The sequence below is a fragment of the Hetaerina americana genome, unplaced genomic scaffold (assembly GCF_022747635.1).
Source record: "Hetaerina americana unplaced genomic scaffold, ioHetAmer1.1.p SCAF_1, whole genome shotgun sequence".
Taxonomy (NCBI): Eukaryota; Metazoa; Arthropoda; class Insecta; order Odonata; family Calopterygidae; genus Hetaerina; species Hetaerina americana.
In genome coordinates this window covers 27,391,628-27,414,443 of record NW_027286069.1, presented here as the reverse complement: position 1 = coordinate 27,414,443, position 22,816 = coordinate 27,391,628, and the positions used below count along the sequence as shown (strand labels likewise).

At 34.5% G+C, this 22,816-nt stretch overlaps 1 protein-coding gene across 2 annotated transcripts in view; it reads left to right on the top strand.

The window, feature by feature from the left end:
- Positions 1 to 443: 443 nt before the first annotated feature.
- Positions 444 to 22,816, top strand: part of Sardh (Sarcosine dehydrogenase) — a 38,562-nt gene continuing 16,189 nt past the window's right edge. Inside the window, exons 1-9 of one of the 2 annotated variants that reach the window (XM_071587334.1) lie at positions 444 to 552; positions 2,038 to 2,159; positions 2,656 to 2,782; positions 3,719 to 3,978; positions 7,266 to 7,478; positions 12,222 to 12,345; positions 16,433 to 16,638; positions 17,877 to 18,039; positions 20,718 to 20,862. In XM_071587334.1, the coding sequence (XP_071443435.1) occupies positions 2,130 to 2,159; positions 2,656 to 2,782; positions 3,719 to 3,978; positions 7,266 to 7,478; positions 12,222 to 12,345; positions 16,433 to 16,638; positions 17,877 to 18,039; positions 20,718 to 20,862 (1,268 nt within the window). In that variant the 5' untranslated portion in view covers positions 444 to 552; positions 2,038 to 2,129. Of the gene's footprint in view, positions 553 to 2,037; positions 2,160 to 2,655; positions 2,783 to 3,718; positions 3,979 to 7,265; positions 7,479 to 12,221; positions 12,346 to 16,432; positions 16,639 to 17,876; positions 18,040 to 20,717; positions 20,863 to 22,816 lie in introns of those variants that run through there. The other variant, XM_071587344.1, reaches the window with a different exon arrangement.

The following is a 22,816-nucleotide window of genomic DNA, read 5'->3' as shown; positions in this document are numbered from 1 at the left end:
GTGGGCGCCCTGAGAGGTCCATGTGTACGTCATTTTATCAAGTTTAAAATTGCTTACCTTTGTCATTCCAGCTTCTCTGTGTTGATAATCATATCAATACAATCGTAATCGACGGGTACAATAAATATAAGAGTCTATCGAAAGAGTTACTGGATATCCTTTTGTTTCATTGTCGGCAGTTGTGGGACGAGTTTTATCCATTCAACTGGAAGCAATTCAGTCGTTCGTTTAAAATTCTTACACGGAGAATACTTAATTTACTGCGACAGTCCAAGGTGACCAAGTGCATAATAGTTGCGCTCCTCCCAACTACATAGTACAACGCAACTGGCATTAGTGATGGTACAGATAACGCCATCTCCTCTTGATTCTCGTGCTTTTCCTCGGAGGAATCGTAGCAATAGAATCGCTGTCGACTTAATTTGAGTTAAGGTCCAGCGTAGCGACGAACTTGCTCAGATCATTGCTGCTGTTTCAAGGTCGATTGATTTGGAGAGGTGTAGTCCCGCGGGCAGGCGTTGGAGCTTGAAGATACGGAGTCAGTCAGCTGTGGTGGGTTTCCAACTATTATTCTCTTTCGGTTAATGATACTTCCTTGATTTTTATGATTATCACAGCAAATTAATTTATTAGGATTCGTCTCACGTTATGTCCTTCTTAAAGCGCACAATTTGTACCACTGGAAAGGGCTACCAGTTGAAAAACAATTTATCACCATCTACCTATTATTTTTTCCCTCTCCTAATGTCTATACGAGCTATGGACGGTTCCTGTGTTTATTTGGGTGCAACAAACTGATCAAACTTTTTTATAGTAACTATCTTTAGTTATCTCATTCTTAGTGAACTTGCCTGAAAATAGCTACCTACCTGCCAAGAAATGAGTGAGTCTTTGTATTTTTTGAAAGTAACCCCTGATTGCTGCCAAAATGCATCTCCATTACCTCTTTTTTAATTACTCCAGTGGTGTATTTTGTTATTTGGTGTAGCTTGTTATTTTTTTACTGAAAATTCCATTTGGTGTGATCTATGCTCTTACTATGGATAGAGAAAGAAGGTTCCTACCTTTCCATTTTTTTCTGGCTCTATTAATCTCAAAAGAAAGTAAATATCTACCTTTTGGGCAATATATAACAACCTGTCACTGTCATATCTGACATTTAGTTAATATTTTGCTGGAGAACATATCCATGTTAGTGTCAAATTTTAGATATTTTTCCTGGTGGATAGGTTAATATAGAATATCAACATAATTGCTCACATTAGCATTCAGTTTATTATTTGAACAGATACTCTAATTAATATTGAATAGTATCACGATACATAAATACATAAAGGGATAAATTATCACAATTCAATTAACTAATTTATTAATTTATTTATATACCCTGCAAGCTACCACTAGGGTGTGTGGCAGGAGGTGAATACATACCAGAATAATTTTACATGAACATGACCCTACCACTGTTGAACAAGGTTATTATGATCCCCTATCATTTGCGGAAAAAATGACATCTTAAATATGTCTTTCCTACACTTAATGTCTCTAATTATACTAACATAATATCTCCTACCATAGTACAATGGGGTTAATAATACATTTTCCACCTCACTGCTAAAGAGACATCTTGTATTTTCTACAACTTCAAAATCATAGAAAATCACTGCTGGACTGGATTAATTCCCTTTGTCGCCCATTTGTGAATAAACCATTATGTATACATAATTCAGGAAACCATTATGATGAATAATGCCAAAATAAAACTTTATTATTCAGCAAAGAAAATAAACTTTAATGTGACCTACGTTTCATTGTGGTGCAGCATCATTAGGCCTAGCATGTCATTTGCTAGCTTACCTTTCATATCATTTGGCATGATGATGCTGCACTGCAGTGAAACCTAGGTTACATTAACATTTATTTTCTATGGGTAATTAAGGTTTTATTTTGATATTATTTATCATGGTATAATTCCACAGTTGCACTTGAAATGATTAATTGAACCATTATAATTAAAGATGCAGTTGTTTTGTATAGTTTATAGGTATCTACGCACATTCGGAGCATTGTGAAAGAAGTCAGAAGAAGAAGCAGGTTGATGAATGAACATTTAACAGTATTGGTGAACCATGCTGAGCCATTTATTCAAGCACAGGAAGGTTGGTGTCAGAGTTGATTAAAATTAGTTTTATGAAAATCATTGATAATTTTATATAACGCTCAATGGCAAATTAAACAATTGGTATAGGTTTTTTGTTTTTATGATAACGGTTAAACCTGTGTTATAAAAGACTAGCATAGACAGAAATATTACTCATGGTTCTGGGCATTACCTAAACTCTATAAATGATTTGTGGCTGTGCTAATTAATTTACTCAGTTACCAAGGGCTTTTTTGCAATCAAAACTATTATGACAATAACAATTAATCACAATGTGATGGTATTTCATTGTCATTAGCAATTTAATGACAGCAGCAGTCCTTTATCTAAAGCGTGGCCTTAAAAATATCATACCTGGTATAAAGCAGTTATATAATATATATATATATATATATATATATATATATATATATATATATATATATATATATATATATATATATATATATATATATATATATATATATGCTATTTATAAACTTTCATGTTTACAGCTGACATCACTGCTCGCCCATCAGAATGGCCACTGCTACTCTCAATTTGCAGTACAGCAAAAATTTGCGAGCAGTATGGGAACAGCTGATTCGGTTTTGCCTGAAGTTGCTGATGTAGTCATCATTGGTAATGTTACTTAAAATAATCTGCTCACTGGTGAACTGATGGGTGTGGGAGGTTAATATCACACCTGATGCAGCCAGCTTATTTATTTAAAAATGGCTTAATTTCATTGCACTATATTTACCATATAGCATTATACTATTTTTAGTTCAACTACTCCAATTAAAACAGTGGATACTTTACTTCATGTCATTTTTATTTCTGCTCTTCAGCTTTCTCGAAAGCTACATTAAGATTGAAGCTCAAAGATTTTGCCAAATCACTGGAGTGGGATACTCTTTGATATAAGTTTGCAGATAAGAAATTGGCAGTTGTTTAGCAAAACCAAGTTATTATTCGAGGCCAAATTAATTTGTTGTGACTTTCTTGCAATATAAAACCTCAGTAATTATGAAATAGGGTCTGACAGGTTCAGGGTGAGGACTCAGCTCTTATAAAGCCCTATAGTGTGTGAAATAGTATGTTTAGGTGACCAGTTCCTTTTCCCTGTGTCACCTCCAATTTTCCAAGAATATTTTTTTGCAGAAATATCGCACGCCTGTTAAAATATGATTAGTCCAGAATCATGTGGAAAGTCATGAAGTAATCTCCATGTCAAGTTAATATGCACATTAACAAATGATCAGATAAAACGAAGCATTACATAGTCGGGCCTTAATAGATTAGTCATGGGGCATCATAACTTGCCTATTGATTGTGACAATCTCAGTATAGGTTGCAATTGTCAAACATAACAAAAATCAAACATGATATGTTTCAAAAAACCTACTTATCAGTAATTTTAAGGTAGGCTACTTTTTCCAGGCATTATATGCTCTACAAGTATTTCATTGATTGGAACCAAATTTAATTATTACTTGCTTTACATTTAGTAATGAAAAATTTATGTTTAGTTTCAAGCGTCAAATCACCATTTTGAATGAACACTTTGTCTTTCAGGTGGTGGAAGTATTGGCTGCAGTACATTGTATCATTTGGCTCGAATGGGTGCTGGTAATGGTGCCGTACTTCTGGAAAGAGGTAAATTAACATGTGGTACTACCTGGCACACTGCTGGACTGGTGTGGCGTCTTAGACCATCAGATGTTGAAATAGCACTTTTGGATTCCACACGAAATCTCTTGAAAAGGCTCGAAGAAGAAACTGGGCTTAACTCAGGGTGGATACAAAACGGAGGGCTATTTATAGCTAGTACTAAGGTGTGTATTCTGCACGATCAAAATTGTTTTGTAAATTCATTGTTTTACTTGTTTTCATTCAATTATTAGCTGATTTATTGGCAATCGCACCTCTTTTGGGTGAGTTATATGAAGAAAGGCTATTTCCATTGATGCAGATAGAAGCCATTAAATAATTCAATAGGTATAATTAAATGAATCCCAAGTTATTTTCCTATCAGCAACCATAATTGCCATGTCTCAATATCTCATTCTAGGTTTATCTCTTGGTTTTGGTTTTGTAGTTCCAACTTTCACATTTTATGAATAATTTTATTCCTGTTGATCCAGACTTGGGTCATACTGTTTATTTTATCATTCCTTACGCTCTCTCATCTCATCCAGACAATCATCTATCACCTCTTCTAGGTCCTGATGAAAATTTCTCTTCTCCTCAGGTCATTTGTCTTCATTATTCATATCATTCACCCCTGATACTTCCTTTTTTTCCCTTGCACTTGCATTGTTATTCTCATTTACTTCCTTCCAAATAGTTCTTCCTTCTATGTACATCTTTTTAACAAGAACAGCTAAGAAAACCAAGGTCTCTCTCAAAAGTAGTAGGACTGAGTCGATTAAAAAAATGTATTGTCAGAATTGATACATTCACTCTTATATTCACAAGGCTTCAAAGTAGCACCCTTGAAGTCCACCCACCACTGCCAGTGAGTTTTCCACGCCTCCTACACCTCCTGGAAGGCAGTGCTGAGCTGCTAAGCTCCCTCATCATGGCCTGTTGTAATGCTTCCACCAAGCTGTGGTGATATCCATTCAGCATGGTTTGATCCAGGGGAAGAGGAAGAAGTCTGGTGGGGTATTGTCTAATAAAATTTGGATCCTCGCTCACATGGTCGAGACGGTCTTGGCAGATCCACATGCGAGGTTCCTTTTGTTCATCCGGGAGCACTCGTGGCACCAACTTTGCACACACCTTTCTCATGCCCATGGTTTTGGTCACAAGTCAATTCACATCACTTTTAGGGATGCCGATTTCATCAGAAACCATTTGAACACTTAATCTGTGATCCCTGTCCGAATGGGAGCCACTGGCATCCAGCCTTTTCTGAGACTCCCCCCCCTCGAGCCCAGCCAGAGAAATCGCTGCCCACCCGTCCATCCATCCAGGAAAAAAATAAGTCCTACTACTTTTGGAATAGACCTTCTATAATGCTCTCTCAGTGTTTTTTACTTCACTCCAGAAAAGAATGTTATCACCCATCAATTCCTGTCCATCTGTCCATTCGTTTCTGTATATACCAAGATATTTGCTCCAAATAGATCTATTTCCTTATTATCTCCTCTATTTTTCCACTCAATTTGCATACATTCATTGTTCAATAAATCAAGGTTCTTTTATGCTACCAAATTCATTCTCAGTTAATGTCTGGCTTTATTAACTTTGGAAAATATAAAATTAATTTTCCATGGGTGGGGTGCAGGCCCTCAATCAAATTCCTATCATGCAGGACCAGGGTTTTAATTCAGGTTTTTCTCCTATGGGAGTACTGGCTTCACCATGCCTTTATAGTTGTCTCAACCTTTAGCCATATATTTTAAGATAAACTTTGTCTTGATCCTCTCCAAAGGGAAGGACATTACTGTACATACTTTCCTTATCAACCCCACCACAGCATCTAGGGTTATGGAGAGTATAAAGAGGGAAAAACTGGGACCTCTTGTAAAAATATTGAATTGCAATTCCAATCAACCATTCCTCACACACCAGAGTGGAATGGAATTTTGGAACATAAGTTAAATATTCTGACCGAGTCCAGTCCTCCTGATTAATGGTAATTGATGCTGATATTCCTAGGTTATATTTGGTGAATAAATAATTTTACTCTGCTACCTACAGAATTGGCTATGGTGTGAGGCAACAGATGAAAGCCCATATGCATTTTGGAATATAAAATAACAAATTTAGGATATATCCAGGTGTTTGGTAACAAGGTAATACTTATGTATGTAGTGAGATGAGGACCAAACAACGCATTTTCGATTCCAGCATTTATTTTATAATGTAAATAATGTGTACATTTCAAGCCAAGTTTCTAGCTATTTTAATACCAAGTAATTACATCTATGAGGAGTATGCCATTTTATCAGTGTCTGAATAGATGTTTAAATTGTGATTCACTGAGATATCAAAGGGATTTTTGAAGACTTAGATGCAGAGGGAGGCTATTTACAAAGACTGAATAGTGGGGGCCAAAGAGAACCCTGAGGAACACTATTACCTAACATCTGTTTGTAAGCTGAATCTTTTATGAAAGGAGTCAAGAAAGGGGAAGTGACCCAGTTTTGTATGATATTAATTTTATTGTGTTATATATATATATATATATATATATATATATATATATATATATATATATATATATATATATATATATATATGTATATATACACATATATACATATATTATACATATATACATATATATATATATATATATATATATATATATATATATATATATATATATATATATATATATATATATATATGCTTTCATAGACGTAACACGGAAGTGCCGAATAGTACAATACACAGTAACACATAATATAGAAACACAAAAAAAGAGAACACTCACACGTATTTTCTTGATATTTCGACGGAAACAATCCGTCTTCCTCTGAAGATGTAGAAGTAATGATTAGATTACTTCTACATCTTCAGAGGAAGACGGATTGTTTCCGTCGAAATATCAAGAAAATACGTGTGAGTGTTCTCTTTTTTTGTGTTTCTATATTATGTGTTACTGTGTATTGTACTATATATATATATATATATATTTTTTTTTACTATAATGATTATTTCAATACATTCATCATAAGGTGACTTGTAAAATATACTATAATGGCTTGAGTGCACATATTTCATCCACATTTCATTAAAGGAGTTCATATGATTATGAAGTTTTATATCACATAACACGGTTAAACTGGATTATTTAAGTACAAACTTTTGTCTTTTCAATATTTATGGTCCAGTGCACCCTTATTAATTGATTTTCTCTGCCAAGTAATCTAAAGTCTCATGATCTCATGGATTACTTTCTTAGGGTGTAATTAATTTCCTTTTGAATAAGATAAAAATATTTATCTTTTAAAATATGCATACAATGATGTCTTTTGTCAATTTCGATTTCTTGTATAATTCTTTGTTGTGTTTTTATTGAGACAAATATCTATGCAATAAATGTACTTCCTGTTATTAATACAGACCATTAAAGTAGCCTTTTATTTAATAACTATCTACAATTTAGGAGCGAATGCAAGAGTACAGAAGGCTCATGACTGCAGGAAGATCATTTGGTGTAGAATCGCGAATGATTTCTCCAGAGGAGGCACAAGAACTATTCAATCCTTTGGATCCAAATGCATTTTCTGGAGCTCTTTATAGCCCTGGAGATGGAACTGTGGACCCAAATAGTCTATGTACTGCATTAACTAAATCTGCTACCCTAGGTGGTGCAAAGGTGGGTATATTTGTAATTATTTCAATATATATTCAAAATCATGGAATAGCAGTTTTTGTATGAAAAAAATACCTTTCTAACAAAAGGAACCATCTCAATGGCACACCTACTTTTTTGACCCATTAATGATAAAAAATAAATACTTGTTACCAGTCATCCAAGTAATGCCCTACGGTAAGCATTCTTACTTTTTTAATATAATGTTAATGGTGAAATAACACATTTTTATAGAAATTTTAAACTGAAATGTAAACTTTCAAACACTGCTCAAACCGTTGGAGTAATTGTTAGACTTGAAAGGGTTAAGAGATAATTCTGCAAAAGCCAGTAATGCTGCTCAAAGGATGACCCTTTAAGCATGCAATGATCATTGAATGTTGTGAGATATATTTAATAAACATACTAGCAATGAGTGACTGACCACTACCAGAAACACACTGATCAATCCAGATGCAGGTTTGTAATAGGTAAGTTTTTGGTAAACTGAACCATCCAGGAGCTAAACGCTCATCCAGCAGAGTAGCTGGATTTGCTAGGCTACCACCACCTAAGTTACAATCATTTTATGAAAATCCACATAACTATCTGATGCATTTCCAACCAGCAGTTGAATATTTTTTATCATTGGAGAAATCATTGGGGGTCAAACCGTCGAGCTTTGGGTTAGCAAGTGCTAGGCTACCACCACATAAGTTACAATCATTTTATGAAAATCCACATAACCATCTGACGCATTTACAACCAGCAGTTGAATATTTTTTATCATTGGAGAAATCATTGGGGGTCAAACCTTCGAGCTTTGGGTTAGCAAGAGTTATACCCACCACACTAACCAGGCCTGTTTTAGAGAAAACAGTTATTTTAGAGAAATGCAGATTTATCCATCTTTGTAAACAAACAGTGATTTGTCATCTGGTCAAGAATTTATCTTTCCCTAATATTTCAAAATATATGTGCATTTGTTTTGGTGATAAACCTGGAAAGCAGAATATAGCTTCTGGTGTTGCTCTGAAGACTGGACTGAAGTTATGTGCAAACAATTACAGATGAATTTTTAGGTATAACTGATTCTAGTAAACTGTTTCATAAGATTAACTCTGCAATAAAAAGCCCTGATTTGCTTCTTCAGCCACTAGTAATGATCCTTAATGCATGAAAATAAAGCAGACCTTACTTTTTACTGATGAATTCATGATTGTGTGTGGTAAAATATAATGATTTTGGTACCGTCTGTACAAATATCCATGTATGTTAATTACTGAGGAGACGCTAATATAAATGTTAATTAATGAGTATACTTAAACTTAATGAAGCATTCATCAAGAAGATGAATAATTCTAAGAAGTGCTGCTGGTAAACTCATAAAGTAATGAAAGAGAGTAAGTAATCACTTCTATCTAAAATGCACACAAAAATTCTAAAACTTTAAAATATTAAACAGATTTCATCTTTCAATAGCTCTAACATTCATCATTTTATGAATCTCTTGAGGCTTGAGGGGTGGCACAATGTGTATAACACTGCCTCTTTTGATGAAAGCTTTGATAATTTTTATACTAAATTTCTGCGCATTTTAACGTAATTTCCTGTTCTGTACAAAAAAAGAACCAAGTCTCCTAAGTGTAAACCTTGAATAAATAATGAAATACATTTCATGGCTCAACATCTTAAAGAGCTGGCCATTTCTAGTAAAACTAATTGCAAACTTAAGACTGAAATATGCAAAAGGAAAAAGCATTACTGTCAAATGCTACCGTCAGCTAAACCAATGACCATAGGATCATCAACTCTGATGAGAAATCTAGAAAATTATTAATAACTCCAGAAACAAACCCAGGAAGCAGTCTCAAATTGAGATTAATGATTCATCAGGAATTATTATATCAGACTTTTCCAAACTTGCCTGTAACTTTGCTGATCACTTTCAACCTTCTATTGCTAAGCAGAGCAACTCTCCTTATTTAGAAGCCATTGTTGCGACCTACTCAAAATCCGTTTCTCTATCCCCTCACAAAATCTAAACTGAAAAATATAGAGAAGAATCTAGGTACAAAATGAAGCTCTGGTTTTGATAGAATTCCCAGTTATATTATTAAGCAATCTATTGACTTCATTATGCAGCCTCCTCACTTTCTCTGAAATGAATCTTTCCAGTTAGGAGTGTTTCTATCTCCTCTGAAGGTGTCAAAAGTCATTCCACTTTTTAATAACAAGGGTGATAGACATGACATAACTCCTACCATCCAATTTCTCTGCTGAACCAATTCAGGAAAATATTTGAGAAGGCATTCTATGTTAGGTTGATGTCTTACCTAGAGGTTTCCAATCTCCTTTCACCATCTCAGCATGGTTTCAGGGAACATAAATCTACATCATCTGCTAACCTTCAGTTAATAACCCAGACTTTTAAGGCTCTAGATAAAAAAATGGAAATTGCTGCATTGTTTATCGATTTCTCAAAAGCTTTCGATTGTATTGACCACCAATTACTTCTCATGAAACTCCAAAGGATGGGTATTCGTGGCATACCTAATGCTTGGATTAAATCTTACCTATTTGATAGAATACAACACGTGGTTGTATCTAAATATGGTGCATCTTTTGTTTCCCTGAGTAAGGTCCTTAATTGAGGTGTTCCTCAAGCCTCTGTTCTTGGGCCTATCTTGTTTCTTTCTAAAAAAATGACCTTGCTGATAGTTTTCAACATAAAAATGGTGATATCCCCTTGTTATATGCTGATGACTCCAACATTATTTGTGTATTGCCTACTTTTGATGAATTGATAGTTAAGTGTAAACAGGTTAGTCACACCTTACTTTCTTGGTGTCATAATAATTTCCTAGATTTGAATATAGAAAAGTCTCACCTAATATACTTTGCAAATAAAAATAAAGAAAGCAGAGTACTTTCTATTTAAGTTGATGGGAAGGTGATCCCACAGGTACAAAAAACCAAATTTTTGGGTTTCCACATCAATTCTCAAATTTCTTGGGATGAACACATAAGTACTTTAACCAGTAAGTAAAGCTTGGCCTGCTTTTTAATAAGGTCCATTTGATCCACAGTTTCAGTGGCTGTTCTCTGTGCACTATACTATGGTAAATTTTATTCTCGCATAGCCTATGGTATCCTTTACTGGGGTTCTTCATCTAAGGCCTTAGCTATTTTCAGGGTCCAAAAAGAGCCATTCGGCAAATGAGTTTTGCAAATCACAATGCCCCTTGCCATCCCCTGTTTAAAAAGATGGATGTATTGCCAATGCCATGTATTTATATTTTTCATGTATTAGTACATACAAAAAGAAATCTGAGTTTGTGAAAAATTGTGATATCCACAAATACTCTACCAGGCAGAATGAGCAGGTGCACATTTTATATGTCCGTACAAAAAATGCTGGTGCTGGCCCAAATTTAATGGGCCTTCAACTTTATAATAAACTCCCAGCTGAAATTAAGGCCCAAAAAAGTGTGGCTGCATTTGAAGTCAATCTACTTAAGTTCTAAAAATTATAAATGTTTTATTCAATTGCTGAATTTCTGGATAATGCCTGATATTGTCTTGTATCGATGTATGTATTTTGTTACTTTCCCTTGACATGTCTCATTTCAAATGTAACAGTTGTAACAACTTGATCGCTGAACAAATAAAATGTATTATTATTATTGTCACCTCTTAAGAATTTGATATGTGTGAAGGTGATGCATATTTACATGCTATTAGACACTTAAATACAATCCTTATATTTCTTTAATTTTCCAAATTGAAAGATGATGGTACAGAATTTATAGATACACATGGACTGCAGTATAATTTTTTCATATTTTTTTATAAAAAGTTAGATAATGGTTAGTTCCTCTTACTTTTATAACTCTGTTGCCATCCAAAGGCTAAAAATAGATTAATAGTAGTTGCAGCTATTTATGAGATGCTTCTAGACATTACATGCTTGGCCACTTTGAAGCCAGTACACAAAGCTCATGCCATCATTGAGAATGTAAGTGAATGTTCAATATACCACCCCATAGCTATTCCTACAGTAATATGGGTTATTCATTTATTCTGTCCATGTGTCTGCGATACAGATGCTATGGTATTCATTCTCAATATTGGGGAAATTGGTAGGCATCATATTATATAAGAGCAGCTTTCAAGATTAATAATTTTATTTTCTGTATAAATAGTATTCAATAAGTGCCATAATTAAAATTTGTTTTCTAAAAATAGATTTGAAGGTTGTTTATTATAAGTTCTGCAGGAAAATTCAAATTGGCATCATTTCCTCAAAACAATGGGAATTAACCAGAGGATCAGCTTCCGTTACACCCAAATGGTAAAGCATAATCCTAGGAACTTCAGCCTCTTAGATGTAGCAATGACTGTTGGGAAAGCATTAGTCTATATCATTCTCATGGAACAACTAGGGAGGGCACACCACAGGAGGTTGGTTTAACATATTAACACCAACTGATGATGAGTATTCATAGCCAAGTGTACAAAATGGATGCAATGTAGAAAATTTTCAAGGGTTGTACTCTCTTTCCTCTCATTATCTCCCACTCTCCCTTAACTGACCCTTATTTTTGGCTGCAAAAATGATCTCCATTGTAGGATGATAATATAACTAATAATAATTATAGACTTCTACTTAGTTTGCTAGTTTTCTCCTCATGCAAATGTCATTGGTGTTCAAATTATTTCAAATACATTTTCTCTATTTTTACTAATACTAGTAATTGATTTCAGGTTTTTGAAGATTGCCCGGTGACAAATGTTATACTTGAAGGGAAGAAGTTTGGGGTAAAGCAAGTGGCAGGTGTGAGCACTCCGAAAGGATTCATTCAAACAAAAAAGATAATAAATTGCTCTGGTAGGATAATAGTTTATGGTATTATATTATCTTCCAATGCAAATTATTGGTGTCTTTAAGCTAAATATATGTGCATGATATTGATTTTAAACTTAAATAAGATGCTAAAAAACATAACTTATATTGGGGTGTATTTATAAATCAAATCTAGATGATGAATATAATGGCTATTAATTCATTTTTCCATGATTTATTCTTAATCACTGATAATAGTTATTTTTTCAAATCACTCATTTTGTTACTTCAATAAAAACTTATTTCAAGTTTTTAGTCTGAAGCAAGGTTTTGCATCCAGAAAATTTTGTGGATTCAGGGAGCCAAAAACAAAAAGAGGAAAATTCCAAGGCCATTTAAATATTGAAGGAAGTTCCATAAGTGAGGCATGGTTCCCTGAGAATTTCACTGTAAATAAGTTGGGATTCCAGAACCTGTGGTTCTAAAGCTCTCATTAGTTCTCTTTACATCATTTTTTGTATCCACCATGAATGAAGGACCATGAATTTGATTTTGCAAGTAGTAAAGGTAGAACTTAGGGTCATTGGCAGAAGGATGAAGAACAGGACAAATGAATACTTGGAGAGGATCAGTTTGGGTTTATAATAGGAATGGATACTTGTAATGGCTATTAGTTATTTGTGGAGGTAATTGAAAGCCAAGAGTATTTGAACCATTATGGATAGGTGGGTAATATGGTAGGGGTAGGATATTCAGGAAAAGCATGAAGTGTAGAGAGAAACCTGGTATCAGAATTAATCTGCTCTTAATGATAGGCTCCGAGGGGTGAACAGTTTAACATCCCATCTGACGGATGTTGTGCTTACTTGAAGTGCTCTCCACAAATCACCATATGGATCGAAATACCTCTGAAAAATCCTACCACTTCCCGTGATTCATGCTAGGAGGTAGCTGGTGATGCTTGTTATTATTGGTAAAGTAATGTCATAATTAGTGGAAAGTAACATAGTAGGATATATTTATTTGTTTTATGAATCACACCAAGGCATTTGACATAATACATTGTGCACAAATAATGAACATTTTCTCACATGCATGGGTAGCAGATGGATTCAGTTAGGGCAGTGGTAGGGAAGGTTGTTAGACAGGGCTGCCCATTATCAACCATGCTTTTCAATATTTACATGAAGGAAATGCTAGGAGACTCTTGGGAAGGATTGGAGACAAATTAGTCAAACCAGATGAGATAAGAAAATAAAGATTATGAGATTTTCAAAAAGTAAGATAACCTATTTTGGGAGATTTAAACTAGAATATATAAACTAGTTCATATATTTAAGTAGTGTAGTAGAAGAAGGTAGGAAAAAAGTAGTGAGTACAAAAGAAGAGTATTGTTTGGTAAAGAAGCTGATACAAATTGGAGGGAGTTGATGATGGGTGCCCTTAGTAAAGATGTGAAGAAGTGACCGGTAAAAATTCTAATAGGAAGCATATTTTTGCATGGCTCAAAAACTTAATCTTTGAGACAAGAGAATAAGCATAAATTGGAGACTTTTGAGATGTGCGTCTAGAGAAGAATGGAAATAATGTAATGGACAGAAAGAAAAACAAATGAAAATGTGCTATGCATGTTATAGAGCATATAGAAAAAGGCATAGGCATTGGGGATGAGAGAAGGTTTGGAGACATTTCACAGAAGTGAAGGTAAGGGATACTGAGAGGCAATGGGATGTTGAAGCCATTAATGGTGGGGGATTAATGGATAGGTGATGTAAAGGAAGGAAAATACTTGGGCATTTTGGATGGAATCAAGGGAGGTTGAAAGTATGAAAAGCAAAGAAATGAATTTTGTAATGTGTACTATGAGATTTTAGAATATTTTTGGTTCTATTAGGTAAGCATAAGTGTATGATTAGTGTGTACTGCCATTAATCTTATTCCTAGCATAGAACATATGCAGTAGATACTGCATTTTATGTCATTTTAATTATCCATATTAAAAGGACCCAAGCAAATGTTACTCCTAGTTTTAAACAGCCAACAAGGCAATTTATTTAAATTATGTGCTAATGTGTTCATCTCCCAATGAATTAAAATTTTATCTTACTTCAGAATTTAACAAGTGAATGACGAGGTTTTATATTTAGTTCTTCCATAAGGTCATGATGTACACAGTTGTAACCAAGGGAAGAAAATATTTGTTATTAACTGGTGTGAAGAGATGGACATTTTTATGAATTCTAATTTGGTGAAGGATCACTTTAATGTTATTACAAATAGCCAATGTATTATTTTGAAAAAAGTTATGTTTCGGCACAACAGCTATGTGTTTGACAGTTGTTAAGTGTGGTATGTCTTCAACTTTAGATATGGTATAAAAGGTAGGCTATATAGAACCCTGGGTTAAAAAACAAATGAGTGTTTAGTACAAAGGGATTTTTTAAAGAAATGCAATTTACCTTAGCAATCATATCTTGAAATTTACTCAAGTGGCAATGGCAGTAAGTCTGCATGTCTTTGGCATTCAAGCATGCATCTGTAGTATTTAATACAACTGGTAAGATCAAGAATATGTCATGAGAATGTTTAAGGGGCAGAGCACCGACCCCTTTGAGACCTCTTAGGAGAGTGAAATATCCTGGAATGTGATGGAGTCTTCGATTGCCAATGCCATCATTGAGTAGGAATAAAGCCAATTGAGTGAGAAATAAGAAAAATTAAGTTCTTTCAGTTTTTTCTGGCAATTACTCATAGTTAACAATGCCAAATGAATTGCTAAAATCAAGTAAAACAGAAATAATTACCATTTGCCTATCAATTGCAAGCTTAATATTATTATTGATGTTCAGCAGCATGGGCTGGCTTGAAACATTTTTAAGAAAGGGTCTGAAGGCAGACTTAAAAGAGTTATATTTGTTGTTATGATTAGGATAATCATTAGCCTATTGTATAGCATTAATGAAGAATGGCCCAGGTAATAAAATATCAAATTTTGTTGATCAGGTTTCCGGTGTTATGATATTTTCTTTTGGAAAATCAAAGTGGGTGAGATGTATTTCGCATGAAACTAAAAGCAGATCTCAAAGACTGGTACATGAAATTGAGTAATTAATTCATTTGTTTGAAAGTAGGCTTTACAGAGCTTTTGTCAAAGCTACACTAGGTGGTGTGGCTTGTGTGTTGATGGCCTAGTGTGATAATGTGCTCAGTGGAAAATTAAAAATTCTTGTGTCAACGAACACATTTAAAATTTTTTTTTATGGCAGAGTTGCATTCTGTAATGAAAAACAGTGGTGGTGAGGGGGGGGGGGGGGTCAGTGAAGAGATAAGGAAGTGGGAAAAGCATAGGATTAGGGAAAGTTAAAATATATCTTGTAGATATATTATTATTATTATTTATTTATTTATTTGCCCAGAGGACACAATATATCATGATACAATCATTATACATGTATATAGAGCACGTCATAGAAAAGAAAACAATTTCACAAAAAAAAGATGACAATATCACAAAATATATTAAATATATACAATATATATTAAACAGAAATGGAGCATCCTCCACTTCACAAGCATGAGGATAAGGGAATGAAACACATGAAATAGGTAGCAAGCAATAACTACAGCTGAAAATTCATGGTAATTAAATTTTGAATTCAATTCAGAAACAATAATGCATGGGCGTAAGTTATATGATCATGATCCATATTCAACAGCTAAACCTTTAATTTGAGCTCCCATCACATAACTTTCAGTGAAATATACAGTTTTGTATCATCATCATGTTGTTACATTTAGCCTTGTGGTGAGGAAAAAACTCTTCTTTATCTTGAGTATTAAATAGAAAATGTTTAGTCCTTGATAAATTTCTAAGCTTATTTTTCATAAATGTGACTAATAATTCTGGTTACTCTTCATAACTTTCTGTTAAAATATATACTCTCTATAATTCTACACCAAACTGTCCTGAAAGGGGATGGGATGAAGCTTAGTGATGAAGCATATGATCAGTGATTGGAAAGTTAGAATTGATGGTTTTTGCTGTATTTTTTGCTATAAATTTTTAATTAGAATTGATGGTTTTTGCTGTATTTTTTGCTATAAATTTTTAATAATAAGCATTCTTTTAAAGGTGTTTGGGGACATGAAATTGCTCAAATGGCAGGTGTTTCAATTCCTCTTGTGCCAATGAAGCATGCATATGTCGTTACTGAAAGTATTCAGGGTGTTCGGAATGCTCCCAATGTACGTGATCATGATTCAGCTACATACTTTCGTGTCCAAGGGGATTCACTTTGTGTTGGAGGATATGAAGTTGATCCCATTCTTTTAGATCCAGTAAGTATTTCTAAAAAATATTGTCACAGATGAATGTAAATAGAGAGAATGGGAATTGCTTATATTAAATATGAAACATTTTGAAACAGTCCATGGCCCTAGACAGTTTGAGTTAGGATTTCATGCTCAAGTAGAGTATCTGTGATGACTTCCATCTGAAACAGCCCATGTGTGTAGCCAGACCATTTTTACATCATATATTACCTTTAGTTCAGTGACACATATTAAACATGTTTTGTATGAGCTGCCAGTGCCATAATGTGAGTTTAAAATTGTCAGACTTGGCGCAAAAAATAATAATAATATTTATTGGTCCCAGGACTTTACAAAGTAAAAGATAGGACAAGCCAAGAACCAATAATGAGCTGTTTCAGCGTTCCGAAGACTCCAGAAACTCTTCCACACTATGATAACATTTATCAATCAGAAAATGCTTGAGGGTATTTCTTAAATGTACCCCTAGAAGGAGCAGATTATATCCCTGGGGGAAGATAGTTGAAAATGTTTATGGCTCCATGAAAGGGACTCTTATTATAAATAGCAGAAGAGTGGCAGAATAAATGTACATCAACACTGGAGTATTATGCCCATGTACTTGAGTATTGCTGATTGGTTGTTTCATACATGTATTATCCTTAACATTCATACATAAGTAATACATATACAGGTAAGGTAAAGTTAAATTTTCCAATTCTTTAAAATAAGGTTTGCAATTTTGCCATGGGGGTATATTTGCTATGTACCTAATAAATCTATTTTGCATTATAAAAACTTTATGAAAGTCGGGTGATACTTCCCAGAAAAAAATTCTGTTGCTCGTATTTGACTGAAAGTTGCCATAGTTAACCATTTTAAGGAAATTTTAATCTGCAATGTTTGTAAAATTTAGTAGAATAAATCCACTTCTTGCCAAAGTGGAACATAGGCTATTGGTATAGATCCCCCAGTTTAAGGACTCATCAATGGACAAGTCTAAAAACTTGGTGCTGTGTACCCTTTCTATGGGTTGGCATTTAAAGCAGAGAGCTAACTGAGGCCTTCCCATTCTTTTTTTAAATTGAATAAAATTTAAGTATTTATACAGACAGTTTGTTAAAGCTAAATAATTTTTCTAATAGTAATTAAGAGCTATCAAGCTTAGCTTGAAAAAAATTAGGGTTTGTGGCTCATTGTCAGAGTTTAAATCTTAGAACTCTGCAATACAGATAACTTGAACGAATTAATTTGAACTCTTTTAGGTTCCTAGAGATTTCCAATTTGGTCTTTATGAACTTGATTGGGATGTATTTGGAGTGCATGTTAAAGGTGCCACACATTTGGCTCCTATAATCGGTAAGACTGGAATCAAATCCACTGTGTGTGGACCTGAGAGTTTCACACCTGATCACAAACCATTGATGGGTAAGAGAATTTTTTATATACCTAGTAGTTATAAACTATCATGATGTTTGTTGGACAGTATTGTTATTGATAATATTTTATCTCATGTTCAATCCTTGAATTTTGGTTTACCACATTCTCCACTTCCTGCCATTTATCGCGAGAAAGAATTATACTTAGGAAAAATGAAGTGAAAATAGAAAGCTGGCATCTAATAAGAGGATTTTTTTCTTTCCCCACTTTGGTTCTTTCCTTATAGTATTACCAATTGTATGTTTTAGTAGGCACTGTACTAATTACTTAGGTACTGAAATACTAGTAACAGTTTTCATTCCCTATGGTTATTTTAACATAGACTGCTATAATAAATAATGGATAGTAGCAATTTTCCACTAACTAAGTATGATTGTATGACCAGGTTTCGATATATTACATCATCTTCAGGTCTTTTTTTTAAAGCAGCTGGGCAGAGGGGGGGGGGCTATGGCCAGGGGTCCCATGGAAGGGTGGGGAAGGAATGAATTCCCTAAACTTAGTACAAATATCGGGGGGGAGGGGACCCTAGGAAGGGGCAGATGTGTGTCATACGGCAGCAAGAATGTACTAAAGGAAGTTGATGTAAAGTAGGGGGGAGGAGGAGTTGAACTGCGTGTCATTAAGGATGGGGGTGTTCTTCTTTACCCATTGGATAATTTCAAATTGTTCCATTGGGCCTAATGTTGTGCCTTTGTTTAGCAACTGCAGCACTTGCAATTTGAAGTCACGGGTGTGGTTGGTCTCAAGTATGTTTGCCAATCATTGATGTGGTATTCCCTAGGATCATGCACTTCTTATGTTCTTTGAGTTGGGTGGAAAAATTCCTCCCCATTTGGCCCACTTAGGCAGCTTTGCACTCATAATGAATTTTGTAAACACCATTCTTCTGTGTATTATTGAAGGTATCTTTGTTTTTACCCAACCATTTCGACACGTTGAAAGGGGTATAAAAAGAAAACCTGAATTTATCCTTAGGGATTGCATTGGCTATCTTGTGCGATGTATTGTTGATGAAGGGAATCGCCTGAAGATACATCGAAATGCAATCGATAATACATTGAAACCGAGTCGTACAATTAAACTTATTTAGTGAAATTGCTACAATCCATTTTTTACTATGCTCGAATTCCACTACATGCCTGAAACTACTCAATTTAGACTGCTATGTTATGATTGTGAATGGTTTTGGTCATAAATGAGGAATATTCAAACGGTAAGGGTAAAATATTGGTGGGTCATTAAAATTATACACATGCAATGCTATCAATTCATTGTTTCTGAAGCCACTGAAGTTATTGTTTTGATGTAGTTATCATTTGCCTGTTGGTGAATGCAGATAACAATGTCCATGAAAATCATTGCTCCTGCCAGTTGCAAAGTGCATATTGTGGTTAGATTTTGGTGTGTAAAAGCTGCCCAAATTTTTTGGTAGTTGTACCTAGCTTGTGAACCTACAGTAATGAGTGAAGGGAAGGCTAGACAATGACATTGAGACTTCTAAAATGGCTGCACAAATGTGCATAAGAAGAGTAGAGTGGCAGGTCCAGTATCCAGACATATGTAATCATTCAACAAGTGGTCCAAGAACTGTGATCTTTGACGAGTTGATAATAAGTTCTGTGGCTGATAATTTCCTCTTGTTGGAAATATTTTTTTGATCACCAAATGTCCTTTTCTTTCCAAAAATGCCTCATAGATATATAAACAGCTTAAAATACTCTGTCTACCTGTGATAGTAAAAAATAGCACTGGATGAATACAGTTGATTCCTATTAAGTTCCTCAGCTGAAATCAAAGTCTTGGGATTGTTTGTGCATGAGTGTCTGTTCAGGGAAGCCATTTTGACACACCATATCCTAAAGTGGCTTCCAGGTGCTACCTACTGAGACTGATCACCCACTAACTGATACCACCACTGCTCTTTCAGTCTATTATGCTTAAATACCTGGTCAGCTGAAATATGGAATTATGGTTTGAAGTCATGCGCATTGTTCTGTTAGGCTTTTAGGCGCCAAAGGCTTTAGGACTGTCATGCATAATTTAAGCCTTTTTTGCAAGAACACCATTTATGTAGATACAAAACTGCTGAACAAGGAAACTAATAGGAATCTCTATCTTCCCACAGTTTAAACGTAAGCTCATCTTGTTAGCAGTACATTTCACTCTTCTGATAAATTTTTGCTTTGGTATTGCCTGTGTTTGTATTAATCGGACTCCTTATGTAGTGTAGTATTTGTGTGCCGCATTCAGTTGACCTGATATATTCATGTATACTACATGTCCTGGAGCCAATAGCAATTATTATCATTAATCTTTCCCGTGATAATAGGAAACATTTTTTCTTAACTCACATTCTATGTCAAGACAAGATAGTCATCTACTTTTGACAACATAATCATTTATGAATCGTGAAGACAATGTTTTATCTTCTCAGCCTCTGATGATAAGTAATATTATGCATCGAATAAACTTCTTTTATATTTTTAATTCTTAAAATAATACTACATTTGAATGTAAACTTGTGCATTATATTGGCTGAATTATTCCCAGAAAAAATATAAATTTTAAATCCAGAATTTTGAAATCATCCAATGAGAAATTCGGTAACGAGTAAGTGGTAAATCTAAGGGATTTTTCGGTAATTCTTAAATAAACTTTCAAAGGAGAGGATCCAAGAGTGCGAGGCCTATATCATGGCTGTGGATTCAATTCCTCTGGAATGATGCTTGGGGGAGGATGTGGAGAGCAGTTGGCTCACTGGGTCATGAAAAGAAGACCACTTCTGCACATGTATGCTTATGACATAAGGTAAGAAAGGTGTACCACATTTTTGTTTCAGACTACAGACATTGCGAGTAGACCATTCAGCTAATTCAGGAAAAGGTTCTAGGTTTCAAATACCATTGATGTCTATAGACATCCCATGCTAATTTCAACACTCGTAATTTTCTAGTTACTAGAACTTAATGGAAAACAGAAAATATAGCCTTCCTTTAAAAATGTTCTACCTAATTTATCATGTCATAAGGTTGAATACCAGGTTCCTACACTCCCTTATCAGACTGATACATTTTAGGTTGCAGACTAGTTTATAGAAAATATTCTGAGTGAATTTTGCATGAAGATTTATTTGTCCTTTCCCCTTGCATTTTTCCTTTATCACCTCAACTACAGCTGACTGAACTCCCAAATTTATATTTTCATTAAATATTCATCTGGATGTTGCTTGTAAATCCTGCCCATGTTACAGATAAAATCAGCCTCTTTTGGCCCAAATTCATTTCCTTGTAAAGTATCCATGTTATTGTAATTGGTACGTTTATCTTAATAACAAGTGATTAATACAAAGTGCATTGCCATATTATGCATAATCAGCAACCCACTTACTTAAATTATATACGTACATGTACTATTATGCATGCTTTTTGTATTTTGTTGACATCTTAATGTTTTGCATTTCCCCAGTGTTGTTTCTCAGATGATTCAACAATCACGTATGTATTTGTATTCATAACTTGTTTGGTAATGGGAACAAGCATCCCTGCCAATGAGGTATCAATCTTTAACCAAATTCCAGTCCAAAAGATGTGTGTGTGAAATATATAGTTGGTATGTTAACCAATCATGGTTAGCCGGCTCACCTCAGCGGTTTCTATGGAGTGCCCAAAGCAGGCCACCATTTAACTTACCACTCACTAGATATTTTCCATGTTTGTGGGGTACATTAGTAACATGCATGTAAACTTTTTAGTATTGTGCAATATAAAAATCATCATCAGCAATTGCACCATGTATAAAAAGCAGTGACCAGTGCACCAAATTTGTACTACTCTGGCTTCTGTACTTTGCCAGAGTTCATAATTTTCTATCCTATTATTATTTAACCATTTTCTTTTGGGGAAGCCACTTCTCTTGTGCCAGTCTTCTCAGTACAGGAAAAAAGCTGTTAAAACAATATCTGGCATCCCCATTAGAGGGCATGGAAAACCTGTCCTTAGAATGTTTAACTATTTATTTTCCATTGCTCCATTTTTATAAAAGAAAAAACATGCTGGAATCCTCCTGGCAAACAGTTCATTCCTTTCCATGACATGCATCGCAATCAAAATTTGTGTCTGGTCAGGTGCAACTTAAATCTAACTAAAACTGACTCATATTTCATAGTTTCACACAAAATGTACAATCTCTTTCCATCAAATTGAAATGTGCTTGCTCCTTGTAAGAGTTTAACTGCTGATTACAAATTTCAGATATGCAGGAATTTCATTGCAAAAACTATTAGCCTTGACCAGGGTTTGAACCTGGATTCCATCGATTTCTGGCTTAGTGCTGTAGCTAATTAAGCTACCAAGGAATCCTCTTGCGCTAAATTTCTAGGGTCTTTAAAGAAACATGGTTCTATGAAAAAATGCCATTCTCTAATGTTACATTCTCTCATAGTTGTGTGCATTTCATCAGAGTCTATGGAGTTAAAAGCCAATGTTTGAACACAAAGGTGTTTTCCTTTGACAAATTCAAAAAACTATGAGAGATGCCACAAAATTTACTTAAATGGAGTCCTCTGCTAATGTTTATTGAAATTCAGAAATTTCAGTGTGATAATAAGTCATCTTGACCAGGGACTTGAACCTGAATCCCCTCATTTGAAAAACTGAGTTCTTTAACCTAGTAAGCTACCAACTAAGTTCTGTTAACTTAGCTGGATTAATAGATTCAGGTCAAGGTGACTCATTCGTATTTGGATTTTATTCCTACTATAGAA